Raw genomic sequence first — 23,138 nt, forward strand, 5'->3', positions numbered from 1 at the left:
TCTTGGTAGTTTGATTCTCAAATACATTTGCAGTTATTTTAAATGAAAATTTTCTTTCTATCTCTAATTGCTAGGTTTTGTTGGCAAATATACAAAAAGGCTGATGATCTAATCTATCAGTTGTTTTATACCCTGCTGCTTTACTGGTTATTGTTTCCACTGATATTTAATTGCTTCTATAGAACTTCATGTTATCTGCAAAAAAAAATCAATCATTTCTTTCTTTTTTTGTCTATTTTCCCTCATTTTCTTTTCTTGCATTATTACTATAGCTAGCATCTTTTAAAATATATAGAAATAACATTGGACATCCTTGCTAAGCCTAATCTTATTGCAAAGGACTCTAGTTTTTTCTACATTACATATAACACTTGCTCTTGTTTTTAAACAGATACAATTTACTATATTAATGAAGGAGTCATTCATTTCTTTGCTTTTTTATATTTTTAATATAAAGAAGTATCTGTTTTTTAGCTACTTTTTTTCCTCTCCTGTTTTCCTACAGCTATTTTTGTTTATATTGTTAGCCCTGCCTCTTTATGTCCATAGATTCTTATCTACATCATATCAAATGCTGTCAAGGGGTAATTCTAATTTTAATTCTATAAATTCTTCCCTGACAAAGCCTTCCCACAATGATAGCACTTAGTGACCATACTAATAGCATTTATTGGCCATATTAATCATTTGGGAATTGATCATTCCACTGTCCATGTGATTAGACATATATTCATATAATATCCTCGATTAGACTGACAATTCTTTAAAGACAGTAGTCTTGAAAGCCTTAAGTTTTTTGACACTTTCCCCATGCCTCACCCTTCCTCCTACTTTCACCACCTTCCCAAGCATTTAACAATAAAAACTACTTGGAAAAAAATTAAAAACCTCTAAATTTCAAGATGACATAGATTCATGCCCTCTGCATCAGAATAGCATTGAGTTGTTTCATGATTAACAAATTGACAAGGTTTTCCTAAAAAGAATATGCATAGAAGATACATAATCAACTTAGAGGAATATTTGAGGATATTAACCTATCTCTATTCCCCTAAAAGGGAGCTCATGCTCCCTTGAGTTCACATAATGGCAATAAGACTGTGGAAGTCAAGCCACTGCAATCAAGTTTATAAAGGTAGGATAACGTTAACCAAAATAGATCTCTATATTTAATTCTACATCAGTAACTCTCAAACATTTTCAGTCAAGGGCCTCTTTTTGGCATATGAATAAATGTCACAGACATCATCTGAGTCTACCCTTTCTTCTCTTCCCACCAACAAATCTCAAGTGTTGATTCCTTACACCAAAATGACTATAATATTGCTTGGCATCCAACCTCTCCTACTAATATATTCCCTCTGTCCCACTCCCTTCACACACACCCCCATTCAAACAGATGACAGTGAATTGAGGCCAATATCCTTCACCAGGTTAACAGCCATCAACAAATTCATTAATTAGGCCATTTTATACTTATTTGTTAACTGGAAACAGCTGTCTGTTCAAATGAAGCCTCAGGTTTATTAAAAGCATTCATGCCTGCCAATAAAAGATAGTTTCATAAGTACTTGAAATGGTACAAGTCCTTTTCTTAACAGGGGCCTACCTTCGCCAATATCTAAGAATGACACCTTTTTTATTTAAGTTAGTAAAGGGAAATGCTTCCCCAAAGAACTATAGATCCTAATTAATTTCCTAAGAATGTCTTCCTTAGGACTAGAAGTCCAAACTCTAATGACAGTGAAATTTTTGATCATGGTCTTCCAAGGAGGGGAAGGGAACCTTTGCTTCTAGCCTAGACATGCTAGCTTTCTTGCCATTTAGCATCACAGATTTAGAGCCAAAAGAGACCCAACACTTAACTATATAGATGAGGAAAGCGAGGTGATGGGTGAAGTCCCCTGGCAGAAACATCAGAAGTAATAACTAAAGAGCTAGAATTTTAATGCAAGCCCTTTGACTCCAAATCCAGTGCTTTTCCCTCTGTACCACTTGCATGAATGGGATATGTGGAGGGCTTACCAAGCCCTTTTCAGGGCTGCTCAAACACCTTGGGGGGCCACCTTTCAGCGCCCTCTCCCCTGAGGCTCCAAGAAGCTGTAGCATGTTCAGTGGCCACCCCCCAGAAAACTGTCCCAGAACACAGGATAAACCAGCCTAAGAGTAATCAACAGGCCTCCAACTCATCAGTGACTGAGATCGAGTCTACCCCAAGCATGTGAAGAATAGGCAGATGAGGACAACTGGTTCAGGCCCTGTGGAATACTTTACGTCCTGGGGCGTCACCATCGTCCTGACCTTTGTCCGGCCGCTGGACCTGGATGACTCCGGAAGAGAGTGAGGCCAGTGACTTTGTGCAACTCTGCCTTGCTTCAATCCAATTTCTATATAAATCAAGACCTCACACCGTGAAGTCATTGGTCCTCTGAAAACCAAGGATGAACCACCACCACAACATCTATCTATACTGCAGAAGAAGTTAAGCTTTCCCAAATACATACAAACACAGACAAGTGTTCGTTTCAGATCCATTGTGTTCTGAAGATTTGTAGCATTTATAGAAAGACTGCAGGGTAGCCAAATCTTGACTACATGTGTGGAGGGTACTGAATGGGCCTGGGATATATAGTCAGATCTAGAAGGATTTTTAGAGATCTTCCAGTCCAATCTTCTCATTCCAGAGAGGAGAGCCCAATCTGAAGCATCACAATGTGAATCGGCTTGTCCAGCCCGGACCCTGGCTACACATAGGAGTTGCCTTATCTAATACAGTTTGCTATGGTGGAGCGCACTTTGGACCTCCTCGAAGGAGAAGAGTCAAAGTTCAAATGGCTCTTCTGACACTGGATAACTAAATAGTCTTCGGCAATTCATAGCCCAAGACTCAGGCTTCTCCTCTAGTAAAGAGATTTAAAATGCCTGCAGTTAGCGAGCACACTGGGTAATTACGAGCTACAAGAAGGAGATCATGTAAATAAAGCACTTAGCAAATGTTAGAGGACTATGTAAATGTTACATATGTCTACTGCAATTTTGGTGGAAATCATTGAATAAGCAAATAACTATGGCCCCCCAAAAAATGAAGTAGAAGCCAGCACACACTTTTTAATCCTTTGCATGTCGTTGCTCCACTCATTCCATAATGCCTTTTTAAAAATTACCTGATACTTCTGTTTTCAACCCTTTGAATCCCTTCATTTGTCAGGTTCTTGCAGGGATCCCTCAAAAAGCACCAAGAAATCTCACCAATTCACTGCATTTCTATGAAAACGCATGCCCCATCTAGTGGTGAAAAGAGGTATAAGTTCAAGGCTTAGGGGTTGCTAACCAAAAGAATGCATGGTATACCACCATTAACTATCCTTTTGCCATTGTTTTTCCACTCCAATTCCCCAAAATGTGACAGAAAAAAAAGCAAGACTTGAACATAAAGACCTTAATTCACTGAGGTCATATGAAAGAACAGAATTTCAAGGGAAGCTTGTGTATACTGCCTATACTATCATTCTCTTTCTTAAATCTCTAGCTTAAAATCTACTTCCAGAGATAATTCAGTTCAATTCAACAAACATTTACTAACAAACACCAATGGTACAAAGGCATACATATGTACATCTCTACATGAATAATGAATAACAAAACGAAACCCTGCTCTCAAGAAGCTAGCATCAAGAAGCTGATATTTAAAAAAAAAAAAAAAAGAGTGAGCTTTCAGAAATTTTGAGAAGGAAGAAAACACTAAAAATCTATTGGACAAGAAAAGGAGTCCTTGGAAGCCTAAGTCCTAAGCATAAGGAATCACCAAGGTGAGTGTGAGGAAGCACATTCAAGATATGGAATATCCTGCTTGTACACAACAGCAGAGCATGGAGCCTCACCTTCAGGGAACAGCGGCCCACTATAATTAAATGTAAAAGATATGAGTCTAAAAATATAGTTTGGAGCCAAAATGCACGTGATGCTCATGGCCAAGCTCAGGAGTTTGTATTTTCCTCCAAGGGCAATGGGTTTTTGAGCAGGACGGTGACATGGCCAAGTTAGACTTGTGCTTCAAGCAGGAGCAATAATATGGGAGATGGAATAGAGAGAAGAGAGCCTGGAAAGAGAGGAACTAATTCAAAGGCTATTGAAATAGTTCAGACAAAACATGATGAGAGCCTGAACCAAGGCTGTAAGTTTTATAGGTGGAAGGAAGTGATAAAATGTGAAACATGTAATAAGGTAAAACTGAGAGGACTTGACAACTGATTGAATGTGAGAGAGGGAAAAGAAAAAGTCACTGAGTGACATTGAGTATGATGGTACACTCAACAGAAATTGGAAGAAGGCAGATTTGGGGGAAGAAAATCATTGATTCCCTTTTGGATATATTATGTCAAGATGCCAATGGGACATCCAGTTGGCTATTTGAAACTAAAATTCAAGAGCCAAGTTAGAGTTGGAGCTATAAATTTGAACATCACCTAGGCAGACAACTAGAGCAATGAAATTGGATAAGACCACCAGAGGGAGTATAGAGAAAACAAAGAGAATCCAAGACAAAAGATTTAGGGGATACCTATAATCAGAGTTCCCCATATCAGAGAAGGGTGGTATGACGATTCACCAAAGGAGACTAAGGAACAGTAGTTAGATAAGATAAAATCAAAAAATAGTAATGCCACAGAAGCCAAGGGAGAAGGAAGAAAAAGCCAAAAGGAGAAAAGATTCAACAGTATCAAAAACTAAGGAAAGTCAAGGATGACTGAGAAAAGGCCATCATATTAGCAATTAAGAGATCATCAGTAATCTTTGAGAGTGCAATTTGAGTAAAATAACGGGGTCAGAAGACAAATTTCATGGATCTGAGAATGCACCAATGGCCAACATTATAAGGCTTGAGCAATAAAATGAAGAATAAACATAGCAAAATAACTTACATGGCTGGCAAGTTAAAAGTTTGTTTAATTTAGTTTTGTTTTTAAGGCTGGAGGGAAGACCTAAACACGTATGTTGGCAGTAGGAAAAGAATCAGAATATAGGAAGAAGAGAAAGAGAAAGAGATGCCATGGCAGAGAGGGAAAGTTTGGAATTCAAAGTTTTTAGAAATGTACATTAAAATTGTTATCATATGTAAATGGAGAAAAAAATAAAATATACTAAAAAAAAGAAAGAGAAAGGAGAGAAAAAGGAATGACTAATGGGGCAAGTTCCAAGAATAAACAGGAAGGAATGAAATCAAGAGCATAAAGTATAAAAATTAGCTTTGGCAAAGAGAAAAAGTACTTCTTCATTGTCTTATATTGCGATAAGAAGACAGATAAACAAACAGATGTTCTGAAGTCTGCTAAAAAGGAGATAAAGAAGTTGTCTATTGTTAGCCTATGTTTTTCTCAGTAAAAGAGGAGGAAAAGTGATCCAATGAAAGACTGAATGGGGAAAGGCTTTGAAGAATTAAAGGGAGAAATTTAAAGCAGAAGCTACCTACAATGCAACAGTCAATAAAGATGAGTAAATATATTTCCAGATCTTAAACCTCATTAATCCTTCCATGCAAGTTAGGCTAGTTTTTCCACAAAAGGTTTTGAAATTTCCCTTAAGATTCAAAGGTTCAAGGGACTAAGGCTGGGGCCATTGATATTGCTAAGTCATCTGACTACAGAATAGCCAGGACAAGACAGACTATCTTCTCCCTCCACACTTTCTCCTGAAAGATGATGAGCCAACTTGAGTCATGTGATGAGAATGGACACCAGTTCTTCAAATGGAAATGGCAGGAAGTGTGCCAATAATGGATGGCAGAGCAGGTACTGATGGAAAGGAAGTCTCTAATCCCAAGCCCTGGACAAGAAAAGCGCATCGCCAGGGGAAGCCTTTGCTCTCTCCTGAGGCAGCATCCTCTCTTTCTTAAATAGAGGCAGCTCTCCCTCAACTAGCACAGACACTGACTGTGGAATCATTGATTTCATGTGGATATTGCCAAATAGCACTAAACTACAGAGGATGGAATAGATATCATTTCCTCAGATGGTAGCAGCATTTACATTAGCAAGGATATATAACAACACAAGATAGACTATTTAAGTACAAAACATCAGAATGAAAAGATTTTCCATTCCTCTTTCCTCTTGCTTTCCCCTAACAAGTGCTGGACAGTGTTGAATCTCCTAAAAGTGTGAACATAATAAAGAGCATATAGAAGAGTAAGGGTTTGAGGGGAATGAAATGGAGAAGCTAAAAAATATTTAATATTAGTAAGACTTCCTTATACTGAGTTGAAATCTGCCTCTTCACAATTTCCAACCTCTGATGGTCAATGTAACTTTTGAGACCAAGCAGAACAGTAATAATGGATTTTCTCAGTTCTCATCCTTCCTGACACCTCTAGTCTGGGCCTCATGGTCCCCTTTTCCTCCTTGATACTCTCAGTTTCCATGGCACTGCTCTCCTGACTCTCCTCCTACCTGTCTGACAGCTCCTTCTGAGTCTCCTTTGTTGGATCTTCATACAGACCATTCCTACTAACCATAGCTGTCTCTCACAGCTCTGCCCTGGGCCCTCTTCACTCCTCCCTCGATTCAGATTCTCAGATCCATCCATCCAGCTCTATCTTCAATCTTGACTTCGTCTTACATTTTCCAGCCAGATGTCTCAAAGACATCGTAAACTCAACATGTCTAAAATTGAACTCAATATCTTCCCCCTGAAACCCCTCCCCCTGCTTCCAAACTTCCTTCTTATAATGAATGGCACCACTATCTTCTCAGTCACCCATACTCACAACCTGAGATGTCTTGCTTGACTCCTAATATATAATATCCTCACTCCTCCCATATCTAATCAGTTGCCAAATCTTGCTATTTCTGTCCTTCTAACATCTCTTGTATATGCCCCCTTCTCTCCTCTGACGTGGCCACCACCTACACCACAAGGGGAGTCCCTTCTACCTCACCCTAGAACATGGGTAAATCTCATGGTACTTGATCTCCTGACCTCGTGTCTCTCCCCACTCCAGGACACTACACTCAACTACCAAACTGATCTTGCCAAAGTACATGGTACTCCCTAATCAACCAACTCCAGTGGCTCCCTACTACCCCCAGAATCAACTATAAAATCCTCAGCCTGGCTTTTCAGGACTTCATAATCTTATCCCTTTCTACCTTTTCAGTTTTCTTTTTTGCCTTTCTCACCTCTACTCCTGCTCATTTCCTTATTTCCTTATAACAATACTCTATGATCCAGTGACACTGGCTCTTCTTGCTCTTCCTCAACCATAATGTTCCACCTCCTGATTTCCATCATTTCCCTTGGCTGTCCCCCATGCCTGAATTTCTCTCCTTTATCAACACCTTTTAGCTTCCCTGGCTTCAAGTCTTAGCTAAAGTCCTACCTTCTGTAAGAAGCCTTTGCTTGTCTCTGAGATTATTTCCAATTTAACCTCTACATATAGGCTATATATGTATATGTGTGTGTGTGTGTGTATACACATATACAAATATAGAGACTATCTGTGCCTGTGAGGATCTTGTTTATACCTAGTTATCTACATGTTGTCTCCAATTAAATTCTTAGCTCCTTGACCCCTTGGGAGCAGGGCCTCTTTTTTTGCTTTCCTCTGCTTAGTCTCAGTATAGTGCCTGGCACATAGTAGTCACTTAACAAATACTAGGTGAAGATTGATTTGCTTGCCAGTTCCTGGAGGAGGGAGTGAGGGAAAGGAGATAATTTGAATCATATAACTTCAGAAAACTTTTGTGGAAATTTATTACGTGGAATAGTTAAAAATAAAATATCTTTATAGAAAAATAAATGATTCAATACTAGGTGACTTGAAAGACTATTCCTTCCACTAGTCTAAAAACTCAAACTCCCTCTACTGTCAAGTTAATATAAAAAAGGGGTGAATTTTATATTTAAATATATACTGAGAATGATGTAGGGTGTTTTTAACATATATTGTTCATTTCAATTTATATAAACTTTACTGGATTCTCTGAAAACAGAAACAAAACTTTTTCCCATGTCAAAATTTGAACTAGCTACCTCCTGCTGACAATGTCACAGTCCACCCATCCTCCCCAACTGTACCCACCTTTCGGATAAGTTTCCCACCTTCTCTCTCTGTATTGAATACCATCCCTGTGCCTCTAGTTGGGGGAAGGGGGTGCAAACAGTTTATGACCACAGCCTGCCCCAAAGAACACTAAAGCCCATCAACAAAAGGTGACCGGTCCCCAGGAGATGAATTTGGCCACATCAACTCATGGAGACGGCTCACTAAGCTCTCCAGGAGCTACATTGGGCCAGGTGAAAACACGGATCCTCTTAAGGACTACAATAAGTCCCCTTTTAGGATTGCCAGAGGCGAGCCAGGGCCAGTGTCTAACATGCACTGAGCAGATACAGTCGATCCTATGTCTCTTCAACTGCTGTAGATTAGTTAGCTGACTGTCATCTACTCTCGTCTCCTGCATTTACTGTCTCAATATCAAGTGAAGCAAATTAAGGCCTCGGTGAGGTTTTTCCAAAACAATATAAATCAAAGAGTCACAGGTGAAGAGAAGTTTTTTCAATATTGCACACTTTTAGTAAACAGTTAAGCTTTACTTTACTTAGCTCAAAGCAGAAATGTGAAATCCTAAAAGAGATAAATATCTGATCTAAAAAAAATCCCAATGACCCACTTTCTATGATTACATCTGAAATTGGATCTATTTCAAAACTGGACCGTATTGAAGTGTTTCAGCAACAAATCTGTTTTATCCTGTCTTCTGCTTTTTCACATCACAATTTTAATTGGCATGCACATCTGAAAAAGAAAGGAGCTTATACTCTCCGAGATCCACATATGTGTTGTTGGCAGGATGTAACAACCTGGAGAACATGAAAATGATCTCTCCCTTTTCTCTGAGTTCCCACAATATTTGGTGTCTTTTCACACATCTCTTGACTTCCTACCTTACAAGAAAGTCATGTTCATGTCTTAGCTCTCATACTAAACTATAACTTCTATGAGTGCTAAGACCTTATTTTATTCTTTCTTGCCTCAAATGTGGTAGGTGTTCTACTGGTTTGAAAAAAAAGGCATTTGATCTAAAATATTACTATAACTCCCCATATAAGAAACGTAACAAAGGAAAGCTTTCTTTTACATTTAAAAATCCATATAATATACATGGATTCAGAATCCATAAACCAATACTAAAGCAAGAATGACTTCCATTAGGATTCCTATACAATCATTATTACAGATGACATCACCGTGGGCAAGTGACTGGGAATCAACATTCCCTAGTACCATTCCCAAGGGCAGACCACTATTAACCCAGAATTGCTGTGAAAATTGGCCATTCCTTATCCTATAACCAGGTTTTAGTGCATGACAGGAAGTCACAGCACCCCTCACCTCATGGCTACCAAATATCCTTAAAAGCGTCTCATAAAGGACTTTTATCAAAATGCTCCTTGAAAGTATGAATACATTAGACTGTAGAAAGAAGAAATGAAGGCTTATTCAGATCATTTACCCTGTTTCCCTCCCAGGCACTTTCCTTTATATTGAAGGGTTGCAGTCCATGGAATTTTGCATTACAAAGGAATAGAATGTCCATTCTTTCAAAGAAAGATAATGATGGCCCATAACCATGAACAACTCTTAGCTGTGGATAACTGTCCATTCATTTAATAAATATATATTAAGTTTTATGTGCTAGGGACACAAAAGTGACAAGTGACACAATTATGAAGGAGCATACTATGTAGTAGAGACACAGCAATGCATAGCCATGACAAACTGAACAAAAGAGGTCAGAATGGCGGATGATGTTTTTTGTTTTGTTTTATTTTGTTTAAACTCGTAACTTCTGTCTTAGAATCAATACTAAGTATTGGTCCCAAGGCAGAAGAGCAGTAAGGGCTACACAATGGGGGTGACATGACTTGCCCAGGGTCACACAATCAAGAAGTGTCTGAGGCCAGATTTGAACCCAGCACCTCCCATTTCTAGGGACACCCCATCTCTAGGCCTGGCTCTCAACCCACTGAGCCACCTAGCTGCCCCCTTGATGTAGAGGGTTTTTGAGATATACCCTAAAGTAATGATGGCAAACCTTTTAGAGATGGAGTACTGGACCCTGCTCCCCCAGTGCTGGGCAACCCTGCCCTGCCCTTTACCCCACACAGGGGAGGGAGAAAGCATTCCCATTGGGCTGCTGGGCAGAGGGGTGAAGACGTGAAAAAATGACCTCAGGCATGGTAGAGAGGGGGAGGGGAGCAGCTCCTCCTGAGTCTCTGACTTTCTAGTAACGAACTCAGGGAAGGGGGCAGCCGAGTGGCCACAGAGAGTCTGTGTGCCATCTTTGGCACCCATGCCATAGGTTTGCCACCACTGCCCTATAGAAAGTGGAATTCACAGTAGATAAGAGATCCACTAGGAACTAGGAGGCAAGGTATTCCACCACATCAGAATGGGGAAAAAAGCTAAATAATGACACTGGGGACAAAAGGAAAAATTTGCAATAGTTGTTGCTGAGAGAGTAACCAAGTATTCATGACACCAAAGGATTACTATGAAATAAATGAAGCCCAGCTGAGATTAGATGAATCTGTTCTGGCTCTGGTTAACATGATGGAATGATTTCCTCCAGGTTAACTGGGCAACATAGAAGGCAGAGTGGAAAGAACATGGGACTTGGAGAGAGGAAGAGCAGAATTCAAATCCAACCCTGGACAGAAGCTATGTGAGTCTCGGTGTTTCACTTAATCTCCTTCTGCCTCAATTTTTCTCAGTTATAAAATGAGGACAGTATTAGCACATATTTACCAGGGTTTTGAGAAAATCAAATATGATTTTGTGAAGTGTGTGGCACAGTGTCTGGCACATAAAGGCATTTAATAAGTGCTTCCCCATGTGTGGAAGAGAAGACAGTAGGCGGTAGGAGTGACCCCAGGGTTACAGTATGGCAAGGTGTGAGTGGAAACAGGACAAATGGCAAAAGATTTAAGGGTAAATGACAAAGAATAAAGTGGTCAATGACAGGCTGCAGTCTGAGAAGGGATAAAAGAGAGACCAAGGTAAAGGGGATGAACTAGGAAAACCAAAGGTAAAAACAAAGTTACAGTAAAAGTGGAGGACAGATTTTGGAAGAGTAAGTTAGAGGGAAAGACAGAAGTAAAGGAAGTTAGAATCAAAGAAGGGATCAGGATCCCTGAAGTGTCCTGGTTATGGATGAAGCTAAGATCTAAGACTGGAACTCATGACCTTTTTTGTGTCATGGACTCCCTAGAAACCCCCTTCCAAGAATAATGTTTTAAAATGGTTTAAAAAAAAAGCAAGACATAGAATTGCAAAGAAAATAAGTTATACTGAAATACAGTTATCAAAATATTTTTTAAAAGAAGTTCATACCACACCAATGCAACTATCAACAATTTGGAAATAGGTTTTGATCAATGACACATGTTAAAACCAGTGGAAATGAGCATTGGCTATGGGGGTGGGAAGTCGGGGGTTGAAGGGAAAGTAAGTGCATGAATCATGTAACCATGTTAACTTTTCTAAAAAATAAATATTATTAAATTTTAAAAAAAAGTTCATAGATCCCAGGTGAAAAGAATCTCTAAAATAAGATATGGTTATACCTATGGGTAGCTAAAGATGAATAAAAGTAACAGATATTGGGAATTAAGGAAGCAGATAAAGTAGGAAACTAAGATGCTTTAAGAGAACCTCCATGTGTATACTAAATTCCCCAAATATGAAAGCAGCCATTTAGTGTGGCAAGAAAAATTAAGCCATAGCTAAACAATTGCTATTAGATGACCAAAACAATGAGCTGAACTAAATAATGGGGTGAATCTGAAAAGAGAAGTTGCTGAGTGAAAATGAGGACTGAAAAATGATTAAATGGATAGTAGAGGTCAAACAACTAACCTAAGAGGTTTAAGGAGAAGCTACTTATTGTGGAAGTCTTCTAGGAAAGGATTCATGCAAAACAAACTACATCTTCAAGATAGATCTTGAAAAAAGGGTTGAGATGTAAAGAGAGTCAATTCAAGGATGTAGAATCGTATACCTAAAGGCAATGGGGTAAGAAGGACATCAAGGAGTAATTCAGTTTGGTCAGGACTTAGAGGTTATGAATATGAATATGATGAAATAAAGCTGGAAAGGCACACTAGAGATAAATTTTAGAAGCTTGAAATGTTGGAATAAGGAGTTTATATTTCCTATGGCAGGGCATAGGGAGCCACTGAAAGATTCTGAACAATAGTATATTATGACTAGTAAACATGTACTTGAGAAATATTACTTTAGCCAGGCCGTGGCAAGTGATAAGATCAGAAGTCAGATCACAGAAGTTATAAAATGAGTAGATAATTAGAAATAAGAGCAGTAAGCATACACTACTCTTCCTAAAAGTGACAGGGTGGAGATAGAAAGCAAAAAGGTATGATAAGGGGGTATCAGGATCAAGTAAGGTCTGGGGGGTGTTTCAAGAGACCACTTAAAATAAGAAAAATCTAAGCATCTTCATTGAGCATTCTGTCTACCATACCAACATGATTTAAGGAAGGGAAATAGTTAACAGAGATGAGAAGATTGAGAGGTAAGAGAGAAAAGGAGAAAGAGAAGAATGAGACCAATGAAAGGCAAAAGGTCACTGTTTTGAGGGTCACCTTTTCCCACAAAAGATCACAGATGTAGGAAGTTGTGGTACAACAAAACTAAACAGAGTCCTGGGCTGAATTCTAGCTCCAAAATTAGCAACTGCACAAATGTGGACAAAACACCTAATCTCTCTGATCCTCAGTTTCCTTGTGTAAAACCAGAATCGTACTTACATGGACTTCCTTGCATTACTGGAAGGGCAGCCCTACAGAACTGAGAACTATTATGAGGAGGTAGTACACCCCATTATAAGAACTACAGACACTAAGAAAAAGATCTGACTAGAAACCCCACTCTAGTTTCTTTTTCTTCTTTGTTGTTCTTAAGGCTTAACCAAATCATATCTAAGAAGGAAGTAGCAAGGCTCCAGGCTGAAAAGCACTATTGCTCGACCTACTGACCAAGGCTGCCTCTTGTGATAACTGCAGCAATCGTTCTCCTTTCTTATCAACTTAAAAGCAAACAGTCTTACGACCTACTGTTAATGCTCTCAAAGGATTCCAGGAAAGACAAGGTAACTGAATTCAAGAGCACTCCTCTATTCTCCTATGTTCATTTGAGACTTGAACATGAAACACATTAACTACCTTTTGTTGAAAATAATTCTTTCTGTCTACCATCCCAACATGATTTAAATATTGGTTTTGCACCATTATGCAACTTAGTGCCAAGCCCAACTTTCCAAAGACAGAGAATGTATAAATAGGAATCACCTTCCATTTAAAAAATGCTTAAACTAGTAGCAGAGACTGCTCCATATCACCTGCCAAGAACTACCAAATCCCCAAGGGAACGTCTGTAATAGGATCCTGCATTACCAGATTTAGACAGACTAAAAAGGCCTCTGAGGTGCCAGGAGTGCTCTTAGGCCCTGAAAGAATTGTCCATTAACATAAGGCATTACATCTTACCAGCATGTCCGTGGCATTAAGATAGTGCTTGCTGGCCATGCACTGTTCCAGTTTTTGAGGCACTTGCTTGATATTCTCAATTTCATCCAACAGATTTAGGACATGTTTGTGCTCAATTCCTTCAATCCACAGCTTCCGGAGCTCATCCCGTTTGCAATGCAATAACATCTTGCAGGAAAGCAGATTCTCCTTTACCTACAAAAGAGCAATTTCAATCTTGATTCCATCCAAATTCTCTCCATTTTAAGCCTGCTAACCAGTTAACATTGTTCCTTGGTGCTAATTATACTTAACAGTTGCTAACTCCTATTCTCCCTTAATCCCCTGGGTTAGTGTATTTTCTGAGTTCTAATCCTGGCTCTGACACTGACTCACTTCGGTGAGTCTTCGCCTCTCTCTGTCTGTGTTTTCTCTGCTGTGAAATGAGAATACTACTCCTGACCTACCCCTGAGTGAATCCATAAGACATAACTAATGATATAAAGCACTTTGAAAATATTAAGTGCTATGTAAATGTTAAATATGTTTCATGGGAAAATGATGGAAATGAAAACTTCACGCTGCTATTCCTCTCTAATCTCCCAGAGAGAATCCTCAGACTTTAAGGGACTCTAAGAGGTCATATGTCTCCAAGGAGAGCTTTATTTAAATCAACACGAGCAAATGGATATACATACTAACTTACTCAAAGGGAAAAATAAAACCAATCATTTCCTATATTGATAAATGAGCTCCAAATAAAAGTTACTAAAATTAGATGATTTTTTCAATGTCCTTCCATGTTAGATTTCAAAGAGCCACTTCTGAAATTCAAGTGTGATTCACATTTAATTAGTCTTCCAATATACAGAGATTCTACAGAGAATAGTGAGGAAGTCTCTACAACACAGCTTTAAGTTATCATTAACTTTCAACATTTTCCCAAATAGAAGAATTATTACAAAGACAAAGAAATCGTAAGACTGGAAGAATTATTGAGAAATCAGCAATCTACCTTGTGCCTAAATCTGAACCTATCCTATTTTCTTTTTTTTAATTTTTTAATTTTATTGATTAATATGAACATTTTTCCACAGTTACATGATTAATAATCTTTCCTTCCTCTCCTCCCACCCACCTCCCATAGCCAACACACAATTCCACTGGGTTTTACATGTGTCAGTGATCAAGATCTATTTCCATATTATTGATATTTGTAATTGGGTGATTGTTTAGAGACTACATCTCAGATCATATCCCGATTGACCCATTTGGTCAAGCAGTTGTTTTTCTTCTGTGTTTCTGCTCCCACAGTTCTTTCTCTGGATGTGGATAGCATTCTTTCTCATAAGTACATCAGAAATGTTTTGGATAATTGCATTGCTGCTAGTAGAGAAGTCCATTACAATCAACTGTGCCACAGTGTATCCGTCTCTGTGTATATGTGAACCTATCCTATTTTCAAAGAGATCCAGAGAAGAAAAAGTCTATTCCAAAAACTACCTTTATATATATATATATAGTTGCTTAAAAGCTAATGAGGTGGGGGCAGCTGGGTAGCTTAGTGGATTGAGAGCCAGGCCTATAGATGGGAGGTCCTAAGTTCAAATCTGGCCTCAGACACTTCCCAGCTGTGTGACCCTGGGCAAGTCACTTCACTCCCATTGCCTAGCCCTTACCACTCTTCTGCCAATACGCAGTATTGGCTCCAAGACGGAAGGTAAACGTTAAAAAAAAAAAAAAAAAAAAAAAAAAAAAAAAAAGCTAATGAGGCAATATGGTAAAATGACAAAGAATCCTGGACTTGGCATCAGCAACACCAAGTCTGCTCTCTCCTAGTCATGTAGCCTTAGCTAAATCCCTTTACATCTCTGGATCTCAGTTTCCTCAAATGTAAAATGATGGAGTTGAACTAGATGATCTCTCAAGTTCCTTTCAGTTTTAAATCTTTGTTAAGTTCTTCCAAAATGGCCATCATAGTTCATTTGCCTCAACTGGTTTTTACCCATGATGGTTCTGATGATATAAAAGTTATAATCCTGATAAGTGTCAAAAATTCAAAGTGGCTGAAATTCCATATAGACTAATAAGACTTTATTTACAAAAATGCCCAAATTCTTTGGCAAACAACCACATTATTTGTATTGACCAAAAAATATGTCATTTTGTTTGAAAATAAATTTCTTAACTAGACAGAATTTCCAATGAATTATTCATGCAAGCTGAAAAAGGAATCAGTTGCATTTGGCAAAGTACTAGTTGGTTAATCCTAATCCAAATTTATTTTTCTATCTATATTACCACAGAGTTTAGATTTTAGCAAATATGCAAATTCCCATGAGACTGTTTTAAGTTTATTTAAACACTGCCATAACTCAGTAACTTAATGCAGTTACCCCATTCAAAGTATAAATACTCTGGTGTCAAGTTCTACATGAAAGCAAAGAATGAATTTGTCATTTCCCAATTATATTCTATTGGCTAAGAGCAAGAAGAAAATTTCAGTTTATGGCCTGATGCATTTTCAATGTTCCACAGTCTCTAGTCCTAAAGGAGCCAAATAATCCACCGAGTAATTGGCCAGACAATGAAATCATTCACATTCATACCTTTAACAACTGTTATATGTATATAAATCAAATGCTCTCTTGAAACCAAAAAGCAACAGGAAAAGGTTAGTAAAGAAATGTCAGTGTTTCCTTAGTGTATTGAGATTGGACTTTCATAGTAGGAAATTGTCAAAGTATCCGACTTAAAACAAGTTCACTCACCTTTCATTTGTTTTCCTATCATTTTTCTTTACATACTTGCCAATTAGTAAAGGCACCTATCCTTTTTAAAGGGCTTCCGCCCTTTTGTTTCCTCCCTACAGGATCTCAGAGTTAAGTCATAATTTGGAATTTCTTACATGACAATTATTTTCCTGACAGCTGCCTATTGTAATGACTATATTGGTTATGTTGTTTCTATTTTTATTGCCAAACTTAGAAGAAGGAGAATGAGGTGGTAGAAAAGAGTTTGGCTGCCAACGTAAGCATCTTATAATAAAAAAAAAAGGGATTAGAAAAATCAGCTCAGAATGATGTCTTTTCAAGTCAGTTCGAATGTGAACATTCTTTCTTAGCAGCAAAGATAATATCAACTCGAAGTGAAGAGAAGTCAAGTCAGGAATCATTGTTGGTTCTTCCCTTGAGATTACAACAAAGTCTTTTTAGTACTTGTCAACCAAAACTAATCAGAAAACACAAATATCAAAAGATCCTTCACCCAAGCTGTGATTACTCTAAGTAAAGCCAAAAGGTCAGTGGCTCTATATATTCATTTGCTGACCCCTCTGGAGCTTAGTGTATATCAGGTCAAAATGGACTACAGTTTATTTGAAATCTAGGGCAATTGATCTCAAGCTTCCCCTGGTTTCAAATATAAATCCATAGGATGAACTCTTGACTTGTAAAGGATAAGAGCAGCAGCCTTCCCTTTGGAAATACTCAGTTAATTTTACAAGATGGCAAGGTCAGCATTCTGCCTCAAATAGGGTTATGGCTTACTGTTTCCACAGTGATGCTCTGAAAGGTGGAAAACCATGATCTCTACAGCTCTCCTCAAACAAAACAGTAATTTATGTATCTGCCTCCAAAATCTTAACATTGTAAGCTCCAAAGGACAGAAAATACAGAAAGCAGAATTGCTGTGGCTATGAAAGTACAGATACTTCAAAGGCAAGCTTATAACCAAACTATTTTTATTCCATTATCTAAGGAAGCCAAAACCATGGTTTCTCATTTGGATGAAAATCTAGATACACAGGACAAAGTCTTCAAACACAACAGCATTTAACAGATATTAAATTCAGCTAATCACCAATGGGCAGAGCACTGAGCTTGCTTTAGAAGGGGCATACAATTTAACTGGGACATAGTCTCTACACATTGATTTTGCAAACCAGGAAAATGGTTAGTCATATAATCATAGTTGTAATTGAAGAGAAAGCCTAAAGTGCCTATTCATGAGCTTGCCTTGGCCCCATCAAAAATAAATTTCCTCCCTTGGAGCCAGCATTCTAGTCAGAAATACTTGGGTTTAATCCTTCCTCTGGCACCTAATGGTTACATGACCATGAGCAAGTCACTGAACCTCTCCATTACAGAGGCAAATGTTCTAAACTCTAATTTATAGAGCAGTTATCTGTATTAGTGAAGGAGTTTCAACAGTGAGAGCTCCCTATGGAGGAAATCACAGGTCTGGATGGAGCAAAACCAAAAGCCTAACCTTGATTCACAGGGCTCTGCAGCGCTCAAAGCCTTTCCCGTACATTATCACGGGAGCCTCTCAACAATCCAGTGAGGTCCACACTCCAGATAAGATTATGACCATCTCATAGATGAGGACACGGAGGCTCAGGGAGCTTCAGGGACGTTTGTGACACAGCTAATAAGTATGAGTCGGGGGTGGTTGTAACCCCATTCTTCCTAATCCAAGACCAATACCTGACCCATCCTGGGTGCTCCCTCATGTGGGAAGAGACAGAAAGAGGGTAAAGAAGAAACAAAGGAGAAAATGTCTGTGGGGTCTCCTTCAGCAAAGCTTCATGAACTTATAGCTTGTAGAAACGAGTCTCCAGTAAGAGATGGCTTGAAAATCAGTCTCTAACTTTGCTCCTAGTAGCAGTGCATCAAGCCAGGACACTCCTGAAGGACTTATGGGGAAGGATGCTGACCACACAGAGAGAAGTTCTTATGGGAGTAGAAATGCAAAAGAAAAACATGTGACATCGCTTATCCCATGTCTATATGGGTATGTGATTTGGGGTTTAGGCTTGAAAAGATCACTCTATAGCAAAAATGAACAATATGGAAATAGGTATCAAGCGATAACATTTGGACAACCCCGTGGAATTGTTTGTCAGCTCTGGGAGGGGGAGGGAGGAGGGGAGGAAAAGAAAATGGACCATGGAAACATGGAAAAATATTTTAAAAGAAATTAAAAAAAAAAAAAGGAAAATCACAGACTCTACAACACGGCCTCTCTTTCAGAAAGAACCTCCATGGAGCAGCCAAGGGTCTTAATGGATAGAGAGCCAGGCCTGGAGACAGGAGGTCCTGTGTTCCAATCTGGCCTCAGACACTGCCTAGCTGGGTGACCCTGGACAAGTCACTTAAGCTCCATTGTCTAGCCTTACCACTCTTCTGCCTTGGAACCAATACATACTGATTCTAAGTTTAAAAAAAAAAAAAAAAAGTTCCACCTAACCAGAAGTCAGCCATTCACCTGCTTGATTTTATTCCGAGAGTTGGTGATGCGCTCAGTGATGCTCTGATAAGTGCGGATGGCCGTGGTGAGCTCAGTGTAGTGCTGCACAATCAGCTCATCCAGGTCTCGGTCACACTTTTCATAGGCTTCTTCCAGACGGCCCTTCTCGTTTTCTCGGTCTTCCACATCATCACTTGTAGAGAGTGTCCTGACAAAGACAGAATAGGCATGATGCCCAGTAAAAGCAAACGAGGTCTGCAAGAAGCATTAAAGGCCCGTTCTTTTAATAAATAGACCAAAATGAACTAAACCAAAAGAAACACTACTTTCTGAGCAAGATTCGACTCATCCTGGTTAAACACAGCACTGCTCACTCCTTCCAGGTTCCCAGATTCCCTCCTCCCTGCCCAGCAACTGTCTTGAGGCAGCCTGGGCCCAGCTTTCATTTTGTTTTATTTTTCCGAGGGGTAACGAGAAGGGATGATAGAGGTGGATGCTCGCACACCTCCTGGGTCTTGTTCCTCTTGACAGAAAGGCGCAGGCTAGAGACTGGCCAGTGAGCCTCTCCCTTCCCCATAGAGCAGAGATGTTGCTTATATGGAGACTTCCAGCTATGGGAGATTCCAAAGAAGCAAGATGGCACTCAGCAAGGAGGGGATATGCACAAAAAATGAAGCATGTTGCACCTCAGTCTTAGGGAGTTTTATGGATCTTTAAAAGAACAAAACCAAACAAAAGAGGTTTTTGCAGACTGCCAACCTTCTCAGGAGATTACAAATAGCTGACTTAACTGAACTAGGTATCAACAAACATCGAACCAGTAAAAACGATTGCATGAACTGTGGAGATGTGGCAGGTGTAAAAATCTGAACTCTACAGAAAGGCTGTCACTCTATTTATTATTCTAACTACAGCACTAAGAGATTGATATAAATCAACAATAACCAAGGGATGAGGTAGATGCACTTATTAAAAAAATCTCTCAATAACCTAGTTTGATACATGATCCAAATCTTTGTTTCCTCCATTATCTTACTTGCAGTGTAATTTTTTTCAATTCAGTTTTATACACAGTAGTAGAGAAAAAGCCTTCTTCCCCTTATCTGCTAGTTGCTGTAATTTACAGTGTTTCATTAAATTCCCTCAGGTTTATCCATATGTACCCTTAGCCCAGTGTATTTCATTTTCTTTTTTAATTTGAGAAGGGTACTTTAGACTCAAAGTGATGAATGCTATCATTTACAGGGCCATCATTAGAGCTCCTTTAAGAGATGGGACAGTCACCAAGTCAATTATTAATCCACTTTCAGATATTTCCAAGAAAAATGAAGAAGTTTCTCCAAATTGACACTTAAAAAGACATCTCAACTTAGGCACAATTTAGCATTAAAATGTTCCTTCTTACTACTTATTTAGGAGAGAACTAGGCAGCCTAGATATTTTTAAAGTAACAGATTGAGTCAAGAGGGAGCTCTGGGATCATGCAGTACAAATTCCCCTCATTTTACAGATGAGGAAGCTGAGGCCCACAAAGATTATGTGACTTGTCCGAGGTCATAGAGTTAGTGCCATCTTAAGTCCAAGTTAAAAGGTCCTATAAACTGGGTATAAGGTGAAAAGCCAATTAGTAAGTCATCTAGCAATAAGTACATAATTATAAAATATTTCTAGAGAAAAGAACAACATCTAAAAAGAGTGGACAAAACTCTGTCTAATTACTCAAATATATAAGGAACTAAATCAATTGTACAAAAAAATCAACCCATTCCCCAGTTGATAAATGGAAAAGGGACATGAAGAGACAATTTTCAGATAAAGAAATCAAAACTATCAACAAACACATAAAAAAGTGTTCTAAGTCTTTTATAATTAGAGAAAAGCCAATCAAAACAACTATGAGGTACCACCTCACACCCAGCAAATTAGCTAACATGACAGCAAAGGAAAGTAATAAATGTTGGAGGGGATGTGGCAAAATTGGGACATTAATGCATTGCTGGTGGAGTTGTGGATTGATTCAGCCATTCTGGAGAGCAATTTTGAACTATGCCCAAAGGGCTATAAAAGACTGTCTGCCCTATGATCCAGCCATACCACTGCTTGGTTTATACCCCAAAGAGATAATAGGGGAAAAAACTTGTACAAAAATATTTATAGCTGCGCTCTTTGTGGTGGCCAAAAATTGGAAAATGAGGGTATGCCCTTTGATTGGGGAATGGCTGAACAAATTGTGGTATCTTTTGCTGATGGAATACTATTGTGCTCAAAGGAATAATGAACTGGAGGAATTCCATGTGAACTGGAACGATCTCCAGGAATTGATGCAGGTTGATGGGGATATTATTGGAGATGTAGAAGCTAAACAATCATCCTAGTGCAACTATCAATAATATGGAAATAGGTCTTGATCAATGATCCACTAGGTAAAACCTAGTGGAATCGCATGTTGACTATGGGGGGAGTGGGGTTGGGGAGAGGGAAAGAAAATGAATCATATAACCATGGGAAAATATTCTAAATAAAAAAATAATAACCAAAAAATCTTTAAAAAATAAATAAAAAGAATGGACAAAGGTGAAGATGGAAGATTCAGCTACAAAGTTAGAGTTACAAAATTACTATCATGTTTGATCCAGAATAATAATCTAACTAGTTTATTAGCTGCATCCATGATGCATAACTCTCCCCTTGGAATCTGAAGGTTTCCAGCATAAAACTCCTTCAATTCCTCAAATGTCCCAAGGTGAATAGGTTCTTAAATATCTATTATTCCTTGTTATTACCACCAGATCAGTTTCACCATCAACTTATGGTTTTACAAAAGTCTTCCTCTATTCTCTCAACTACTGTGTGCTTCCTTTTACATCTCCAAAACCCCCTTCCGTGGGAAGAGAAATACAAAATATTTCATATTGTTTTAAGCTAACTAGTAAAACAGTCATTAAATTAGAGGCCCAGAGAGGCCATATAGTTCTACATCAACTAGCATGGTAACAAATTATAAGTAGGTTATGAGGTGTTTAAGAAATGGAGAGGGTTATTGATATGCAAACTAGAAAGTAAGTTATGTTTACTTTGGTTTTGGCTTGTTTTTTCAAATACAAGACAATATCCATATCAAAAATCTCTCTAATTCTGACTTCCAGAGCAATGGAAACTTCCTACAGTATTTAGCTACAAAGTTAGAGCTACAAAATTATTTACATGTTTGAGATCCAGTATGATAGCCCTTTGAATACCTGAAAATAGTTGTCATCTCTCGATTTTATCTCATCAGCAGATTTCTTATTCACAGTCCCTTAAACCATTCATTGAATGATATATTATCTAGACCCCTTAACATTTTGATTGTTCAACTACCTTGTTAAAACAGAGCTAAGAATTAAAGACAGCAGCGCTCTAGGCAAAGTCTATAGGTGAAGTAGGAAATGTCAAAAACCACTATGTGTCAATACTAAATTATCTTTTTCCACAGTCCAGCTAAGTATCTGGTTAATTAAAATCTCCATGCCTTTTTCTCATAAACTTCAGTCAATACAAATTGCTCCCGTTCTATACTTACACATTTATTTTTTGAAAACTTTACATTGATCCCTGTTAAATTCCAGACTTAAACGTCACAACAAACCCTGTCTTCTACATTATATCCTGCCTTCAACTCCGGTGTGTGCTGGATCTCACCCTTAATCAAGAGTCAGTGTCAAAGCTGTACCTTAGAGAGAGGTAGTGGTCAACTTGAGGCACGTAATAAAGATAAGAGTAAGTCTAAAGCCTAACTAAGATCTCCAAGCAGCTTCTAAAACTGCAAGAGTCTTAAGTCTAGGGCAAAGGTAGCAGGTGTTTGTAGCTAGATATGGAATACATAGCAGGAACCTAGGAATGGCAGACAAAATTGATTTGGACTCTGTCATCCCAGTATCTTTTGAAGTCCCTAAGCCTCCCTTTGGATCTTTCCATTTCTACCTCCAATATCTGATGCCTTAACCAAGATTAGGTTCACAGAATACCAACATATTAAACCAGATACTAGATGTAATGAGACACACTCTGATTGGCAACTTGACTGCTTTGTGTAAATTAGTACCTTAGTAGATAGAAAATACCTCTCCAAAGATGTCTAGTTATTACCCAGGAAGGTACTTATTTTTCCAACAGGCTCTGGAATTCATTATCCATGTTTCTGGCATTAACAATAACTAATACAAAATAGAAACACAATATGCTTCTACTACTAAATTTTCAACTGTCGACAACAAAAAAAGTCCTATAGTAATGCATATAAACCTGAGCAAATAAACATGGAGGTATAAGCATGAGTTTGTCAGGTTCCTTTTTGTGTGTTT

At 38.5% G+C, this 23,138-nt stretch overlaps 1 protein-coding gene across 1 annotated transcript in view; it reads right to left on the reverse strand.

Annotated features, from left to right (window-relative positions):
- The window catches only part of EXOC4 (exocyst complex component 4), an 892,087-nt gene that overhangs the window by 840,528 nt on the left and 28,421 nt on the right, over window positions 1-23,138 (reverse strand). The window contains exons 2-3 of the mRNA XM_044679735.1: window positions 18,814-19,003; window positions 13,567-13,761 (exon numbers count right to left, since the gene is read on the reverse strand). Coding sequence (XP_044535670.1) covers window positions 13,567-13,761; window positions 18,814-19,003 — 385 coding nt within the window. The remainder of the gene's footprint in view (window positions 1-13,566; window positions 13,762-18,813; window positions 19,004-23,138) is intronic.

The sequence above is a fragment of the Gracilinanus agilis genome, chromosome 5, assembly GCF_016433145.1.
Source record: "Gracilinanus agilis isolate LMUSP501 chromosome 5, AgileGrace, whole genome shotgun sequence".
In the NCBI taxonomy this organism is placed as follows: Eukaryota; Metazoa; Chordata; class Mammalia; order Didelphimorphia; family Didelphidae; genus Gracilinanus; species Gracilinanus agilis.